General features: G+C 30.5%; 1 protein-coding gene and 1 long non-coding RNA gene across 7 annotated transcripts; one reads left to right on the top strand and one right to left on the bottom strand.

Annotated features, from left to right (window-relative positions):
* Positions 1 to 537: 537 nt before the first annotated feature.
* Positions 538 to 14,129, top strand: LOC145046068 (uncharacterized). 6 transcript variants are annotated; one of them, XM_078994358.1, is made up of 26 exons: positions 538 to 585; positions 660 to 777; positions 979 to 1,107; positions 1,199 to 1,328; positions 1,409 to 1,523; positions 1,675 to 1,793; positions 1,878 to 1,965; positions 2,059 to 2,151; positions 2,218 to 2,307; positions 2,401 to 2,520; positions 2,612 to 2,703; positions 2,813 to 2,870; positions 3,045 to 3,253; positions 3,943 to 4,039; positions 4,183 to 4,267; positions 5,361 to 5,480; positions 6,321 to 6,443; positions 6,549 to 6,632; positions 7,245 to 7,333; positions 8,932 to 8,963; positions 9,042 to 9,177; positions 9,275 to 9,393; positions 9,933 to 10,052; positions 10,151 to 10,220; positions 11,109 to 11,197; positions 13,954 to 14,129. In XM_078994358.1, the coding sequence occupies exons 5-13, from the start codon at positions 1,509 to 1,511 to the stop codon at positions 3,096 to 3,098; spliced, it is 729 nt and encodes a 242-aa protein (XP_078850484.1). In that variant the 5' UTR covers positions 538 to 585; positions 660 to 777; positions 979 to 1,107; positions 1,199 to 1,328; positions 1,409 to 1,508; the 3' UTR covers positions 3,099 to 3,253; positions 3,943 to 4,039; positions 4,183 to 4,267; positions 5,361 to 5,480; positions 6,321 to 6,443; positions 6,549 to 6,632; positions 7,245 to 7,333; positions 8,932 to 8,963; positions 9,042 to 9,177; positions 9,275 to 9,393; positions 9,933 to 10,052; positions 10,151 to 10,220; positions 11,109 to 11,197; positions 13,954 to 14,129. The 6 variants fall into 6 exon arrangements, with proteins under 6 accessions (XP_078850484.1, XP_078850481.1, XP_078850483.1 ...); XM_078994355.1 differs by having other exon boundaries at positions 4,180 to 4,267; XM_078994357.1 differs by having other exon boundaries at positions 4,180 to 4,267; positions 8,912 to 8,963.
* Positions 14,130 to 14,847: 718 nt separating this feature from the next.
* On the bottom strand, positions 14,848 to 16,756 carry LOC145044970 (uncharacterized). Its single transcript, XR_013681727.1, has 3 exons — positions 16,519 to 16,756; positions 15,201 to 15,296; positions 14,848 to 15,095 (listed from the first exon to the last, which is right to left on the bottom strand). It is a non-coding gene; the product is annotated as an uncharacterized LOC145044970 (long non-coding RNA).
* Between the last annotated feature and the right edge of the window lie 1,217 nt (positions 16,757 to 17,973).

Below are 17,973 nucleotides of genomic sequence, written 5' to 3'. Positions count from 1 at the left end.
TAGGGAGAGGTAAGTTATTGTTTGTATTTTCAATTTAATTAGAAATAGAAGTGTAATTTACATATTTGAAGCAATTTTTGAATTTCATTGCCACAAAATATTTAGACTTATGTTTGTAGTCCAGCATCAAACCAGTAGAAGAGTGGGAGACTTTCTCCCCAACTCCTGTTGTAGTTTATTTAATAAACTTTGTATTTATTATTTAATTTTTGAATTGTAACAAAATTTAAAGAAGAGGTCCACCTAAGAGATGCATAGCTTGTATAGTTTTTTATGTTTAGATGTTTACAACATTCAACACGTATTATAATGTTTTCCTATTAAATAACAGACCTTACCTTTTGGTTACTTATTTATTTGCTCTATGAATTTAGGGAGGTAACAACCATCGCCCTTTTTGTCCACCAAAACTAGATGGATGATCACATATATGAAAGGTCCAATGCTCTTTCCAAATTAATTTCATGATAATTATTTCTTTATTGTACTTGATTACATCCATGTAGGACAACTTGAAATTTTTGGATGACATGGCAGAATTGAGATCTATTGCGTGATGATATAACAAAGTACATGATATGATGGGTATGATAAATTTATGTATTTTAGTAAATTTGGTAAGGCTTATTGATGCTGAATTAGGTGTGTGGTTATTGCAGTGAAGTCATCTCATCTGATGGTCTGAGAGAAACTAGAGCAATACTGAAGCAGTCAAGAGCAACTAGAAATCTGGAAGAAGAAAAAAAAGGCTAAATGAACATTTACAATGGTGCCATGGTAAGAAACCAAATTGTACTTTTCCTATTACTTAATATTAATATACATGCAAAATGTCTAATAGGGATTAAGTACAAAGCAATATCCGTAAAGGTAATTCATCTAATATGTTAATACTTTTTTCCTGATTTGAAGTGTCTTACATAAATATAACAATTCATTCGTATTCTCAACATTTATGTATTTTGTTGTTGATTGCAGATGAGAGCATTATAAGTATTCTCAACATTTATGGCTGATGAAACTGCAGTTTTGCTACTGTATGCTTTGGTTCATGGGAATTCAGACTTTTTGGAATATGTGTTGGTGCGGACTGATATAGATACATTGGTATGAATCTATTATTGCAAAAAGCAAAATACATTTAATCTTGTTTGTTGTGTATCTTGTCTGAGATTCCTTTTTCAATTAAAATGGCCAGTTAATGCCTTTGTTGGAGACACTCACTCTATGATGCTTCAAGGAGAACATCAAATCAAATCTACATGGTGTTGATTATTCTGCTTATACTTAGTCAAGATGCTTCTTTTAATGCTAGCATCCACAAGCTGGTAACTTTCTTTTACTGGGTTTTTTTTTTATTGAGTTTAGTCTTAATCTATTGGGGAAATTAACCTAATATATATTTTAGATTCTGCCTTCTGTTCCATGGTATCAAGAGCGGCTTCTTCATCAAACATCTCTTGGTTCTCTTATGGTCATCATTCTAATTAGGACAGTGAAGTATAAACATGTCTAAAATGCGGGTAAGACAATATATAACAGAATCTAATTCTACTTATAATAAATATTATGCTATATATATATATTATATAATATAGATATAGTTGCATGTATATGTGTGTTTATACTTTATATCAGTTATATTTGAACTGACTTTTTTATAAATTGGAACAGGATGTTTATCTACATACAAATTGCCTTGCAGCTTTAGCTAACATGGCGCCTCATGTGCATCGATTAAGTTCATATGCATCACAATGCCTTGTTAGTCTTTTTGATTTGTTGTCACGCAAGTAAGCATCTTCCTGATAACAACATTGTACATTCATTTATTTGTTTTTTTACTAATCACTGTTTTTCATGGGCATGATATACAGATATGCAAAACTAGCAGAGCTAAAGAATGATAAAATGCAGATAAATGATAGTGAACTCAAAGATGATGATAAACTTCCTGAAGATACGGTAAATTATTGTTATTACATGGTTAAATTGTTAATATTAAAAGCATCATTCAAGGTTGTATTATATCCTATATGTTGTTTGTTTTTTGACCAGTCAGCAGAATTGCATATCTATACGGATTTTTTGAGGATCGTGATGGAGATACTGAATGCAATCCTGACTTACGCACTTCCAAGGAACCCAGAGGTACAAACAGTATTGCCCAAAAAGACGTAAATGCCCTTTGAGATTGACTTTGTAAAAATTTGGCAGGTGATTTATGCAATTATGCACAGGCAGGAGGTTTTTCAACCTTTCCGGAATCATCCACGCTTCAATGAGTTGCTGGAGAACATTTTTTCTGTATGCACCAAAAATACCATTACTTTAATCATATAATAATATATAATATGTATATTATTGATACAAAATCATTGAATTGATGATGTTTGGTAGGTGTTGGACTTCTTTAATAGCCGAATGGATGCACAAAAGTTGGATGGTGAATGGTCAGTTGAGAAGGTGCTTCAAGTAATCAACACAAACTGCAGATTTTGGCGAGGAGATGGGATGAAGGTAATAATAATCTACATTTTTTTTTTGAAAAAGTAAAAAATAAAAAATGGTAAATGTTCATATTATTAACAATGTTATGGTGTAAATTCAGATGTTCACCCAATTACGCTTCACATGTGAACAAGAAAGCCACCCGGAAGAGTTCTTCATTCCTTACGTCTGGCAGTTGCTAATCTCTTGCAGGTATATCCATAAATATCCATTTTATTTTTAAAATTTCTAATTTAATAAAAATACAAATTTTTCACTTTATTTATTCTACTTTTTAAAATCGAGTTTGTTACATGTGCAGTGGTTTCAGGTTTAATCCCAGTAGCATAAACTTGTTCCCGGTTGAGCTGCCTGTTGAGGTTCGTTTTTTATACTTTTATTGATTTATTGAAAAAATGTAAAGACTTGTTGAGGTTAAAGAATTGTCAAGTATTTGTTTTTTAGAGGCTAAGGTATAAAAACTTACTTTAAAAGATTATACTGTCATAATCAAACCTATTAACCCATTGTAATTTTATTATTTTTATCACCAGATATCTACACTGATGCACTTATTTCCAAAATATTTGGAATTCATGGTTCATTAATAATGCCCATAGATCACCATTGGCTGCACACATAGTAGCAACAACATCCGAACAGGGGGCATTAATCACGGTTCAATCTATCAAGGGCGAATTTGTCCAAAAGTATCAATTTTGGCTAGAAAATGCATGGTGTACTTATTGACCGGGGTTTGGAGGTTAGCTTACAACATAATTCATTTTCTACTATAACTTTAATTACAATTGTTATAATTACAAAAATACATATTTATTCATGTCTAGGTTTGTGAAGTAACAGTTTCTCTTATTGATCAATTGTAAGATTTTATAACCATAATTATATGAATGGTATTGAAGGGTCACTGCTACAATGATAAAAATGGAAAACATTGTCAAAAGTCATGATTTTCAAAATTTATCATTTTCTCTTTGAATTCAAACTTCATATAAGATTTTCTCATTATTTTCTTCTGTCTTCCTTTAAATCCAATCTTAGTGCCATTGTATTTTTTCCTTGGTTTTAACTGTAGCTCACCTTGGCCATCCAGAAGCTGTTGAGAATTGGTGGAGTCTTGTACTATAAACATGAAGATAAACTCTCCTTTTTTTTTTCCTGCAAAATGTGATCTTTTTTATTACAACTTTTTAATTATTATTCATTCAATCCTACTAATTGAAGAATGATGCTTCTTAAGATAACAAATAAACAGCCAAAGAGAGCAACTAAAACTCTAAAGAAACTTTGGTCTATGAGTTTAGAAGTTGTACTATTACAGTTACTCAGATTCTTAAATATTTTTTGGTAATGGAAACTTTAATTGAGAATTAAGATATATTGATGGTTGCAATCTTCACTATTTTCTAATGAACAGTTAATCTTCTGCAGGTAAATAGAAAATTATGGCTTCAAACTTTGAATGAATTAGGGCATAAACATCTTCACTTAACCTTGCAAAAAGTACAGATGACAATTGAAGTGAGTGGTAAGTATGTTTCTGTTTTTCCAAATTGCCCTTTTATGATTAAAAAAACTGTCTTTATTCTCTTTTGCTACCCTAAAACGCCACAATATCAACATCTTAAACATTTAGTTCAAAAACTGTCTTTATTCTCTTTTTGATAGAAGAATAACTTAACTGGAGCAGTTGAGAGCACCTACAAATCTGGAAAAAAGCTAAAAATGACTCACCATTATATGATGTGGATACCAAGTTAAGAAACCAAACCTTACTTCGTTGATTACTTAACAATATACATACAAAATGTCTGTCTGATAGGCTATGGTTTCTTCACTTTTGTTTTATACTTTCAATAGTTTCTTCCTATTAAGATATTCTACTTGACTTTAAGCATTATACCTTTAGTTATAGCATTACTTTTTCGACAAATAACCTATTAAGAATATCTATTTTTTTTATCTATTTTTTTTTCTAAATATGTATCTATGAAAACATTGTCCTCTCTATACGTTTTCCAATTAAAACTTTATACTTTTAAAAGCGAACCATATGCAACATTATTTTTTTTCTATTTTTCAGTATTATTCATTCAAAGTCCAACTTCTTAAGAATTTTTTTTTTTTTTTTTTTTTTTGTAATTATAGTTTAAAAATGTCAACTTATACTTATTGTGGCATATTATACTTTCAAAATGTAACCATATATGGCATTAAATTTTAGACAAAACTGCAAAAAACGGTCCCTGTGGTATGCATATTTTTCGAGGTTTGGTCCAAACCTCAACTTTTTTGAATATAATAAGAGGTCCATCTAAGAGATGCAGATGCATAGGTTGTATAAATTTTTCTATTTAGAGGTTTAAAACATTGATTACATGTCTTAATGTTTTCCTATTAATTAAGTAACAGATATTCCCTTTTGGTGACAGATCTTCTGCTGCATCTCCATTGAAGTTAGTTGACATTGGTATTTTTGTGTCTACATGTCTGTATTATACTTTCTTCACTGAAATTGTATAACATTGCAACATGGATCCTGTATTTGACTATATATATCCATACATTTCTGTCCTTTTACATGATGATACCCTTACCCTGGTTTGTCCCCCAATAATTATACTAGTAATGCCATGTCTTCCATCAGCAACTGGGGTTAATAAGGCTGTATCATTTTCAAAACTTTAATACATCTTAGTGCAACTTCAAATCCTTTTTTGTTGATTCATTAGTTAGTGTTTGACTTAAACATCTCCAATAACATTAGTTTCTTTGATTTAAGTTCATATTTTATGATTTCTGCCTTTTCGATTACTGATTTATTTGCCATATGAATTGCTGCTTTTTAGGGAAATGACAACCATCGCCCTTTTCATCCACCAAAACTAGATGGATGATCTGTTATACAAGTGATCACGAAAGGTGCTTTCCCGTGGAAACCTGATTGGAACACATCACATATATTAAAGGTTTAATGCTCTTTCTAAATTAATTTCATGATATGATTTCTTTATTGTACTTGATTACATCATATGACTAAAACTGTTGATTCTTTTTGATGCCATGGTAAGAAACCAAATTGTACATTACCTATTACTTAATATTAATATACATGCAAAATGTCTAATAGGGATTAAGTCTTTCCATATCGCCTCATAAATTTGAATGCTGTTTAGATGCTAAGGTATAAAAACTTCCATTAAAAGATTATACTGTCATAATCAAACCTAATAACACATTGTAGTTTTATGATTTTTCTTATTAGGTCACTGTACTTTGAAAAACTGAACATGTTTGGTTTTGGTTACCAGTTATATCATTATATATAACTTCTAAGTTTTTATTATTAAAGCACTGTACTTTCAAAACTTATTCCAAATCTTTTGACAAATTCCATTCATTTCAAAAATATATTGTGAACCACTCTGCTCCCAAAACTTGTGGTCATTTATTAAATCAATCAAAAAAGATTCTGAATATTGCATTTATGTTCTTTTTTAGTTACTTCATGCTTTTTATGTTCTTAGTTAGTTACTCTGTTAATGTTTAAAGGATGTTGTGTTGGGTGATTATGCCTTCATGGAAATGATATGCTGGTGTACAGCTGTGATGCTTCAACAAGCACCTTATTGTTAAGTTTTAGCCAAACCAATTATGTTAAGAAAGTATGAATTTCATCTCATTCTTTCATTATTGAATATCAATACTTAAGTAACAATATATGAATGATTTGTTCATCTGTTTAGAGTAATATTACATTTTTGGTCCCCGAGTGTAGCTGATTTTTTCTAATTTGGTTCTTGTTTCAGGTTTGTAATGTGTTTTTACTTGTTCCACATAAGATGACAAAAAACTTGGGACCAAAGTTGCAAAAATCTTCTATATTTGGTGACCAAAAATAGCCACATTACTTGGAACATGGAGCGAAAATGGTACAAAAACCTTAGATAAGGAGCCAGATATTGTAAATTTGCTTTATTCAGGAATCAAAAGTGTATTTTACTCTTGTTTCTAAGTTTGTGTGCTTTATAAATAAGGCAGATAGATGCTCTTTGGCTGCACACATAGTAGCGACAACATCCGAACAGGGGACATAAATTTCTATTTCAGAAGCAACCAAGGTGAAAAGCAAAATACATACAATTTTTATCTGTTTTTCCAAGTTGCCCTTTTTAAGGTAAAAAAACTGTCTTTATTCTCTTTTGCTACCCAAAAACGCCACAATATCAACATCTTCAACATTTAGTTCAAAAATGAGAATTGTAGGAGCAACGAAATTTTGTTTGATAAGTATGAAGATGATGACAAATTTCTAAGGGTTTCTTGTAATCAGGCATTAAAAAGATTGTTCTTTGTTAAATGTTATAATTTTAGTCTTATTGAGTGTAGTGCTTTATTTATCTTTGTCATTTCTGGTTTGTTTAGATGGTTTTGTTTCATTGAAATCTTTTTTTGTGTATATGATCCATTGCTTTCTATAGAGTATAAAATATGGCCTGATATCTATTGTGTTTTTAGTTTCTCTTCCATTGCTTTGCATTTACTGGTCAAAAACTTGGATCTAGTCATGGTTTGAATGTGTTATGTTTGTTTACTCCATTTTAATCTTATGTTAATATTAGCTAACAACAACATTGCTGTCATGAGTTGTTATTAGGCTCACATAATCTGCCACATTTATGTATTTCAATTATTATCATCTAACAAATCCTCTTTTTGTGTCTTTTTGATAGAATAATAACTTAACTGGAACAGTTGAGAGCGCCTACAAATCTGGAAAAAAGCTAAAAAATACTCACAATTATATGATGTGGATACCAAGGTAAGAAGCCAAACTATACTTTGTTGATTACTTAACAATATATACATGCAAAATGTCTGTCTCATAGGCTAAGCTTTCTTCACTTTTGTTTTATACTTTCAACAGTTATAGCATTACTTTTTCAACAAATAACCTATTAAGAATACCTACTTTCTCTTTCTCTCTCTCTCTCTCTCTCTCTCTCTTTTCCTTTTACAGAGCACATGAAAGTTAATTGTACTTTGATGATCTAACCATCTATAAGGTTACACTTTTAAATATAACATTATACTTTCGAAATCCAACATTTTACTTTCATTTGTTTTTCTTATCAAGACTTTGTCCTTTTAATACATTGTATTCTAAAAATCCAGCCATCTTTAGAGCACTATACATTCTATCAAGTCATTGAATTTTGAATAGGAAACTTGTTTTTTTACCAATTATAGCATTATACATCCAATTATTTACCATAGGACACTTGACTTCCATTTTTTTTCTTCAGTTTTAAGACTCTTACTCTCAAAATATAACCAATTATGGCATTATGGTCTCATGTATATCATTATCATTATACTTTCAAAATCTTTTTTATTAGGATATTGTACTTTTAAAATTTTACCCTTTCTGATTTTTGTTACTATTTATTGCGTTATACATTTTTCTTATTAGGACGTTCAATTTTGTATTATTTTTTTTTCTATTAAGACTAAAAATATTCTTATCAAATTATAACATTATACCTTCTCTTTGTAGCACTCTTTTTTTAATATATAAACTATATATGCATTATAACATTATACCTTCGCTTTATAGCATTCTTTTTTGTAGTATATAAACTATATATGCTTTGTACTTTTGAAAATTAAGCTTCATTTGTTTTGGTTTTGGTTGTTATATTATATTTTTAGTTATAGCTTTTTACTCTCATAATGTAACCTATTAAGACATCGTATTGGAAGTATGAATATTTGTACCGACTGCATAAGAACATGTACCAGGTATTTGATACATTGTAGTTTTAAAATCTAACCTATTAGAATATGCTTTTAATAATTAACTGTATGGAACATTATATTTTCACTTATATATTTTTACTTTCAAAAACTAACTAATTAAGATGTTGTAATCTAAATTGGTTTTATTTTTATTTTCTAAATATGTTTTTATGAAAACATTGTCCTTTCCGTACCTTTTCTAATTAAAACTTTATACTTTTAAAATCTAACCATATGCAACATTATTTTTTTTTCTATTTTTAATATTATTCATTCAAAGTCAAACTTCGTAAGACATGTTTTTTTTTTTTTTTTTTTTTTTTTTTTTTTTTTGTAATTGCAGTTTAAAAATGTCTACTTATACTAATTGTGGCATTATACTTTAAAAATCTAACAATGTATGAATTAAACTGTAGACAAAACTGCAAAAATGGTCCCTGAGGAATGCATTATTTTTGAGATATTGTCCAAACCTCGACTTTTGGAATATAGGGTTACAAAGAAGAGGTCCATCTAAGAGATGCATAGTTTATATAATTTTTTCTATTTAGATGTTCACAACATTGATTACATGTTATAATGCATTCCTGTTAATTAACAGATGTTCCCTTTTGGTGACAGATCATCTCCATTGAAGTTAGTTCCTGACATTGGTACCTTATAATTACAAGATAATTTTTCTCTACATGTCTGTACTATACTTTCTTCACTGAAATTTTATAACATTGCAGCAGGGATCCTGTATTGGACTATATATACATACATACATCTCTGTGTCTTTTATATGATGTTACCTTTACCCTGGTTTGTCCCCCATTAATTATACTGGTAATGCCATCTCTTCCATCAGCAAGTGGGGTTAAGAAGGTTGTATCATTTTCAAAACTTTGATTTGAGTTCATATTTTATGATTTCTGCCATTTAGATTACTGATTTATTTGCCGTATGAATTGCTGCTTTTTAGGGAAATGACAACCATCGCTTTTTCATCCACCAAAACTAGATGGATGATCTGTTATAAAAGTGATCACGAAAGGTGCTTTCCCATGGAAACCTGATTGGCACACATCACATATATGAAAGGTCTAATGCTGTTTCCAAATTAATTTCATGATAATGAATTTCTTTATTGTACTTGATTACATCATATGACAAAACTGTTGTATTTTTTATTGTCTTTTTTTTTTTGTGTATTTGTGTGAAATTCTCTCTGTTTCTAAATCTCATTCTATGGTGATACGAAAAAAGTTAAAGTTGTTGCATTTAACCCTAAAAGAATGCTTAGAGCCTCTGTTAGTCCAACATAAAACTAGTAGAAGAGTGGGAGACCCTCTCCTGAACTCATGTTGTAGTTCATTTAAAAAAATTTGTCTTTGTTGTTTAATTTTGAATTTTAACAAAATGTAAAGAAGAGGTCCACCTAAGAGATGCATAGTTTGTATAGTTTTTTTATGTTTAGATGTTTACAACATTCAACATCTTATAATGCTTTCCTATTAACAATACAAGTGGACACCAAAGGTACTATCCCATGGAAACCTGATTGGCACCATTAATTATACTTTATGATTTCAGCCAATTTGATTACTGATTTATTTGCCATATGAATTGCTGCTTTTTAGGAAAATGACAAGCATCGCCCTTTTTGTCCACCAAAAGTAGATGGATGATCTGTTATACAAGTGAACACCAAAGGTGCTTTCCCATGGAAACCTGATTGGCACACATCACATATATGAAAGGTCTAATGCTCTTTCCAACATAATTTCATGATAATGATTTCTTTATTGTACTTGATTACTGCATGACAAAACTGTTGATTCATTTTGACTTAATGTAGGACAACTTGGATGACATGGCAGAATTGAGACCTATTGTGTGATTACATAACAAAGTATATGATATGATGGGTATGATAAATTTTATGTATTTTAGTAAATTTAGTAATACTGGAGCAGTCAAGAGCAACCAGAAATCTGGAATAAAAAAAAAGCTATTACTTAATTTTAATATACATGCAAAATGTGTAATAGGGAATAAGTCTTTCCATATTGCCTCATAAATTTGAATGCTGTTTAGATGCTAAGGTATAAAAACTTCCATTCAAAGATTATGTTGTCATAATCAAACCTATTAACACATTGTAATTTTATTATTTTTCTTATTAGGTCACTGTATTTGGAAAAACTGAACATGTTTGGTCCCCGAGTGTAGCTGGTTTTTTTCAAGTTTGGGACCAAAGTCGCAAAAATCTGCTATATTTGGTGACCAAAGTGGCTATTTTTGGAACAGTGACCAAAAATGGTGACCCAAATCTTGTAAAATTGCTTTATTCAGGGACCAAAAGTATATTTTACTCTTGTTTCTAAGTTTGTGTGCTCTATATTATATTCTTCTGAGAAACCCATGTTTGAAACCCAAACCCATAGTCACTAATATTATCTTCCAAGATTTGAAGTACATTTTATCACCAGATATCTACAATGAAGCACTTATTTCCTAAATATTGTGAATTCATCATGGTTCTTTACATGCATTTCATTCCATTTGTTTATACTAATTTCCAACTTTTTTTGATCATATTCAGTCTTATAGTTTCCAAAGGGGCAATGTATTATTATTTACAAGCTCTTGAGGCTCTGTTCATGCTTTGTTTCTTGGATTGGCTATTCATCAAAGCTTTTGTTACTGTAAATCCATGATTTTCTTTTTTGGGAAAACATATAATGAGTCCCTGTAGTAATTATTAGTAAAGCACTTATGGCCACTATACTAATATAATCTTATTGATTATCAAGGGTAAATTTGTCCAAAAATATCAGTTTTGGCTAAAAAGTTGGAGTGATGGGAGAAAATGCATGGTGTACTTATTGACCGGTGTTTGGAGGTTAGCTTACAACATAATTCATTTTCTACTATAACTTATATTTCAACTGCTATAATTACAAAAGTAACAGTTGAAGACATGATATTCAAAATTTATCATTTTCTCTTTCAATATTATTTTCTTTGGTTCTTTAAATGCATTTCATTCCATTTGCTTATGTTAATTTCCAACTTTTTGATCATATTCAGTATTATAGTTTCCAAAGGGATAATATGGACCATGTGGTAATGAGTAAAGCACTTATGGCCTCTATACTAAGATAATTTTATTGATCATCAAGGGTAAATTTGTCCAAAATTATCAATTTTGGCTAGGAAGTTGGAGTGATGGGAGAAAATGCATGGTCTACTATAACTTATATCACAACTGTTATAATTACAAAAATACATATTTATTCATGTCTAGGTTTGTGAAGTAACAGTCCCTCTTATTGATCATTGTCAAAAGTTATCTTTTGAAAATTGGTGATGCAAGTCTTGTACTATAAACCTGATGATGTGCTTTCCTTTTTTATTTTTTCTGCAAAATGTGATCTTTTTTATTACTATTTTATTATTTATTATTCATTAAATTCTACTAAATAAATAATGATGCTTCTTAAGATAACAAATGAACGGCCAAACAAAGCAACTAAAAACTCTAAACAAAGTCACTTTGGTTTATGAGTTTGGAAGTTGTACTATTACTTCACTCGAATCTTAAATATTTTTTTGATGATTTTACTTTGAAATGGAAAATTTAATTGAGAATTGAGATATATTGATGGTTGCAATCTTCACTATTTTCTAATGAACAGTAAATAGACAATTTTGGCTTCTGATAGACCCTTGTTGAATACTCTAGGCATTGTAAAGCTCACTCTAACAGAAATTCTTGATAATATTTATAAAGATAGTTTCTCACAATTCTAGAGGTGAGAGTCTCTCCAAAAGAACAATGTTCTCTTACAAATTAATTCTTAGCTGCCTCACTCATACTACTAACTACCATATATATACTACTACTAAAGAAAAGAACAAAAGGGAATAACAGCCAAGTGTTGTTCCCACTAACATAACAGCCAATAACAGCCATAACACCAAAAGGACCAAACTACCCCTACAACCAAAAAGATAGCAGAATAACTCTAATAAAGCAAATCAACTAAGAGCACTCTAGGATTAGTTGGGTTTATCAGCTTCAAGTTTTGAATTTGGGCATAAACATCTTCACTTAACCTTGCAAAAATTAATGGTGACGTAGGTTTTTTGTTTTCCAAATTCCCCTTTTTATGGTAAAAAAACTGTCTTTATTCTCTTTTGCTACCCTAAAACGCCACAATATCAACATCTTAAAGATTTTGTCCAAAAATGAGAACTGTAGCAACGAAATTTTGTTTGATAAGTCTGTAGATGATGGTTTTTTGTAATCAGGCATTAAAAAGATTTTGGTTTTCGTTAATTTTAGTCTTATTGAATGGAGTGCTTTATTTATCTTTTTTTGTGTACATTGCTTTCTATAAAGTATAAAATCTGGCTTGATGGTTATTGTGTTTCTAGTTTCTTTTCCATTGCTTTACATTTACTGGGATCTAGTCATGGTTTGAATGTGTTATGTTTGTTTACTCCATTTTAACCTTATTTTATCTAATATGCTCACATAATTTGCCACATTTATGTATTTCAATTATTATCATCTAACAAATCCTCTTTTTGATAGAAGAACAACTTAACTGGAGCAGTTGAGACTTGAGAGCTAAGCTTTTTTCACTCTTGTTTTATACTTACTTTTTATCCTTTTTTTTTTCTTTTAAAGAGCACATGAAAGTTATTGTACTTTGAAATCCAATATTTTACTTTCCTTTGAACACCTGTACTCTTAAGTCATTGTATTTTTAGTTCTTGTCCTTTTGGTATACATTGTATTCTGAAAGTCCAGCCAACTTTAGCATTATACATTCTATTAAGACATTGTATTTTTAAAAAGGAAGCTTGTTTTTTTACCAATTATAGTACTATACATCCAATTATTTCCCATAGGACATTGGACTTCAATTTTTATTTTTATTTTTTCAGTTTTAAGACTCTTATTCTAAGAACACTGTACTTTTAAATCTTATTCCAATTCCTTTGACAAATTCCATTCATTCCAAAAATATCTTGTGAACCACAAGTTCCCTTACATTACTCTGATTTATTGTTTATGGGATTTGTAGTCGGGGAGTTCTTGAGTAGCAGTCAGACAGTTTCAGATTTAGCATCTCAGTAGCCAGCGTTACGAGATGAGTTTTCCTTCCAGTAGGAACAGGTCTACGACCACAATGCCGGCCCGTTTAGATAGCAGTAGTTCCGGACTTTGGTCCGATGCAGTAGTTCAGTATGCTTGGTGTCTTTGTGATTCAGGCATGTTTATGTGTTAGTCCGAACCTCAGTTCGATGTAGTATGCAGTATATGTGCTTATGCTATATGTTACGATCATGTTATGCTATTTTCAGTTAGTCCAGACTTCGGTCCGATGCAGGGGCAAGGCCCCAGTTAGTCCAGACTTCGATCCGATACAAGGCCCCAGTTAGTCCGGACTCCGGTCCGATGTAGGAGCAAAGCCCTAGTTAGTCCGGACTTCGGTCCGATACAGGGGCCAAAGCCCCAGTTAGTTCGGATTTCGGTCCGATGTAGTGGGCAAGGCCCAATATATGGTTTATATGTTATTGTATGGTATGTGGTAGTTTGGGGGAGCTCACTAAGCTTTGTGCTTACAGTTTCAGTTTTTGTTTCAGATACTTCTGCTAGCAAGGGGAAGAGCTCGGGATGATGGCATGATACCACAATTACAGTTTTATCCTGGGAGTTTTGTTCAAATATTTTAATATGATAATGACTTCAGTTTTGATTTGATACATTAACTATGGCATTTTGAGACATACGATATATGGTTTTATTATATAATGGTAGATGTTGGGTTTTTGGTAATGTTATGACAATTTTTTAGGTTGTATTTTTGGGATGTTACACATAATCTCGTTGCTATTAGTTTGCATTCCAATATCGATCTCCTGGATTTTCCTCGACAAATTCATTTGCCACAATCCTTTAATCTCACATGAAGCACGTAAACACTCTATGTACCTTATTCCATATATGTTTTCAGATGTAATTGTTAAGTCTTTAGTCAAGTTTCTCAAATCACGGAGCCTGACTATGCCATCGCTCATGAGCTCTTCACTTATATTTATGTTTCATTGTCCCTCTTTGTTATGCGTTAGTGTTGTTAAGGTGCTTAATTGTCAAAATGGTTATATTTGATGTTGATGTTGTTTTATTTCCAATTTTCATTATTGTGTAAGAACGCTGGAGCGACTTTCTCCATGGACGCACTTGTAGTTATGAATGAGTTCTTGTATTTTGTTGTCCATTAATGTTATTTGCCTGCTAATGATTCAGATTCTATCAGTAAAGAATCTTGAAACAAATGCTTAACCATCATAATCTCCGTCATAGCATTGAATTTTTAACTCTTTTCTTATATTTTGTAAAATAGCAGTGAAAACTGCTTACCATAGAGGGGGAACCATTTGGATAAAAATGCAAGTAGCAAGCTTTTTTTGACATAGCAATGAAAGTAGGATGAGGGTAAATTAAATAAAATAAAATTTAAGTGGTAATTGATTGGAGAATGTTTAAGTTATCAGTTTTCATTTAACAAAAAGGTTATGTACTATTTCACCCATCACTAATACTTTCCAGCCAAAATGGATATTTTTGGACAAGTTTACCCTTGATGATCAACAGCATCATACTACTAGTATAGTGGCAAAAGTTATCATAGTTTCTTCACCTTCAAATGACTGGAGAACGTAGCTACAAGAAGATGAGGAAGCTATACAGCTGATGGACATGTCCCCCTTCGGAAACTATAAGACTGAATAAAAGATCAAAAAGCTTTGGTATTAGTATAACATACAAATGGAATGAGATAGATTTGAAGAACCAAACAACATAAATGTTTATGTATGTTGCTTTTCACCTTGGTTGCTTCTGAAACAGAATGAACCCTAATTAACGAATGTCCCCGGTTAGGATGTTGTTTGCAGCCAATGGGGATCTATGAGCATCTATCTATCTGCATTATTATCGAATCATGACTTCAAAATATTTTGGAATTAAGTGCATCAATGTAGATATAGAAATCTTGTGATAAAATGTACTTCAAATCTTGAAAAATAATACATGTAGTCACCAAGGGTAGATATCTATCTAACTAATTTTGAAATCAACAAAGTCAAAGATTAGGGGTTATGTTATTGATCGACATTTTTGCAGATTTTTTCATCATTCCATGATAATAGACACACCCCTTTTGTGGTACATTTCAATGAAGAAAAATCACCCAACACCTAAGAGTACCTTTAAATAACAACATGAAAGATTCGTTTTGGTAAAAAGTTCCTTGTTACCTTTAAGTTATTACCATTAAATCAATAATCAAAATGGCAAAAGTCATGAAACATTGACTCATGTGATTGGAGATGTTTAAGTTTGCTATCATGATAACAAGACAGAATTAGCCAACTAAAAACCCTAATACGGGTCTATTTATACCATATTTAAAAAAAAAAAAAAAAAAATCAAACAGCTTGCTACGTCGCTATAGCGACAATGGATCGCCTCGCCTCGCAAAACGCTATAGCGAGCGCCATGCTCGCTATTGATAACACTGGCTTCTAGTATTAATGTTTCTTTGGGTTGTTGATGATCTTACAGGGGCACATCGCAAATAGGAAACATAATAAACATTAGCTAATGAAGTATTCCATGATCACACACTCATAAAAAGAGATTTGAATAGAACATCATCATCATCTGATAAAATTGGTTATTAATAAGAATGCTGACAGAATCTGAAATACGTTCACAAACAACCAACAAAAAATCATCCAAACACACATAAATTATCAAATAATCATGAAAACCACAGAAACACGTTCTGAAATAAGCCTACCAGACAAGCTTAATGAAGATTTTACAGAAAAACCAAAAAACCTAATAAAAAGATAGAAAATAAAACCTAAAAAGGATAGATAAAACTACAGAAATATTACGTAGTTTCATGATGATTTTATGTTGCGATAGAACTTGAGAACTTAGAAAGTCATATTTTACAGAAAAAACTCGCCACTCGGAAAAGAAAAAAGAGTTAAAAAAAGCAGCAACTAAACGTCGATCTTTTCTTGTCCATATATATGATATATACAGAAGAAATTTCAACTCGAAATTGGAGAAAAAAAACCCTAGAGAACTAAAAATAAGCACGAGAAGGGAAAATAATAAGAAGGAAAACTTACAATGATCTTGATAATTTCGTTGGATAATAGACATGATTGTGAGTGTACTGCGAAGGACTCGGGTGCGAGGATCTCAAGAGAGTGGAGTGACGGAGAACGGGCGGGATGAATCTCCAGCGGTTTTTGGAGAGCAGCGAGCGGAATGGGTGAAGAGTGGAAGAGGGAAGAACAAAAGATTCTTTTTATATTAAGCGCCAATTCACCGACTCGATCCTTTCGACTTCCATTTCAACGGTTCTTTTATATAACTTCTTTCCAAACTTAAAATCTCTAAATTCCAATATTAACAAAAAAAAAACATTCCCATTAATCTTAAGCCATTTTACCATTAACTTTTGATTTTTAGGGTTTTAATCCATCTTTTTACCTTTTATTATAAAATTGGTTTCTTATATTTCCTTTTTAATATTTATTTGGTCAAAACTTTTTTCCTTTTAATTTTTTTACAATTTTCTTTTTATATATTTTTATTAAAAAAATCTTTATTTAAAAATCTATTTTGATAGTTTTATAGAAACTCATTTATATAAAAAGTAGTTTTTTACAAATACTTTATTATCTGTATTTTATGTATGTTTTCTAAAACTTCTTTGTTTTTATAAATTATATTTTTTATTTCATTTTATATATTTTACAAAAAGTATTTTTATAGCTTCTTCTACATTTTTATTTCTTTTACAAATTGTTTTTACAAACTTACTATTTGTTTGTACGTATGTATAATAAGATTTCTCCATATTTAAATTTATTATTTTTTATCGAAATTCATTTTCTATTTTCTATATATTGGTTCTTAGGCATCAAAAGTTGAAATAATTATAATTATTTAAAAATCCAATTATTTATAATTAAAAACAATATTAGTTATGAATAACATAAATTAAAAAAAAAATCATATTTAAATTATGTTTGGCTTACTAACCAATAAAAAATAATGTTTGACAAAAACTAGCTAATAAGCTAGCTAGAATATAGGGTAAATTACACGAATGGTCCCTATGGTTTAGGGTAACTTGCGCGTTTGATCCCTAACTTATTTTTCTAACTCGGAAGGTCCCTACTGTTTGTTTTTGTTACACGCTTGGTCCCTATCTTACATAAAAAGTCTAATTTTCTCTTAATTTTTTAATTTATTTAAATAAACATACCCTCAATCCCATCTTCTCTCCTTACCTTACCTACCCTACTATTTTTCTTTATTTAAATAATTGTCTTTTTACGTAAGATAGGGACCAAATGCGTAACAAAAACAAACAATAAGGACCAAGTGTGTAGCAATAACAAATAGTAGGGACCTTCCGAGTTAAAAAAATAAGTTAGGGACCAAACATGCAAATTACCCTAAACCATAGGGACCATTCGTGTAATTTACTCTAGAATATATATTAAATGGCATAAAAGAGTATATTTAGGAAAAAAAAAAAAAAAAAAAAAAACACACACACACATGAACAC

The sequence above is a fragment of the Lactuca saligna genome, chromosome 5 (assembly GCF_052625555.1).
Source record: "Lactuca saligna cultivar CGN05327 chromosome 5, ASM5262555v1, whole genome shotgun sequence".
In the NCBI taxonomy this organism is placed as follows: Eukaryota; Viridiplantae; Streptophyta; class Magnoliopsida; order Asterales; family Asteraceae; genus Lactuca; species Lactuca saligna.
The sequence above is the reverse complement of the archived record's forward strand: the minus strand, read 5'-3'. Positions and strand labels throughout refer to the sequence as shown.

Excerpts from the sequence above, each read along its gene's own strand:
- LOC145046068 (XM_078994359.1), top strand. Across the intron at positions 1,794-1,877 it reads TTTGATTTGTTGTCACGCAA|ATATGCAAAACTAGCAGAGC; the intron begins GTAAGCATCTTC and ends CATGATATACAG. Across the intron at positions 1,966-2,058 it reads ATAAACTTCCTGAAGATACG|TCAGCAGAATTGCATATCTA; the intron begins GTAAATTATTGT and ends TTTTTTGACCAG.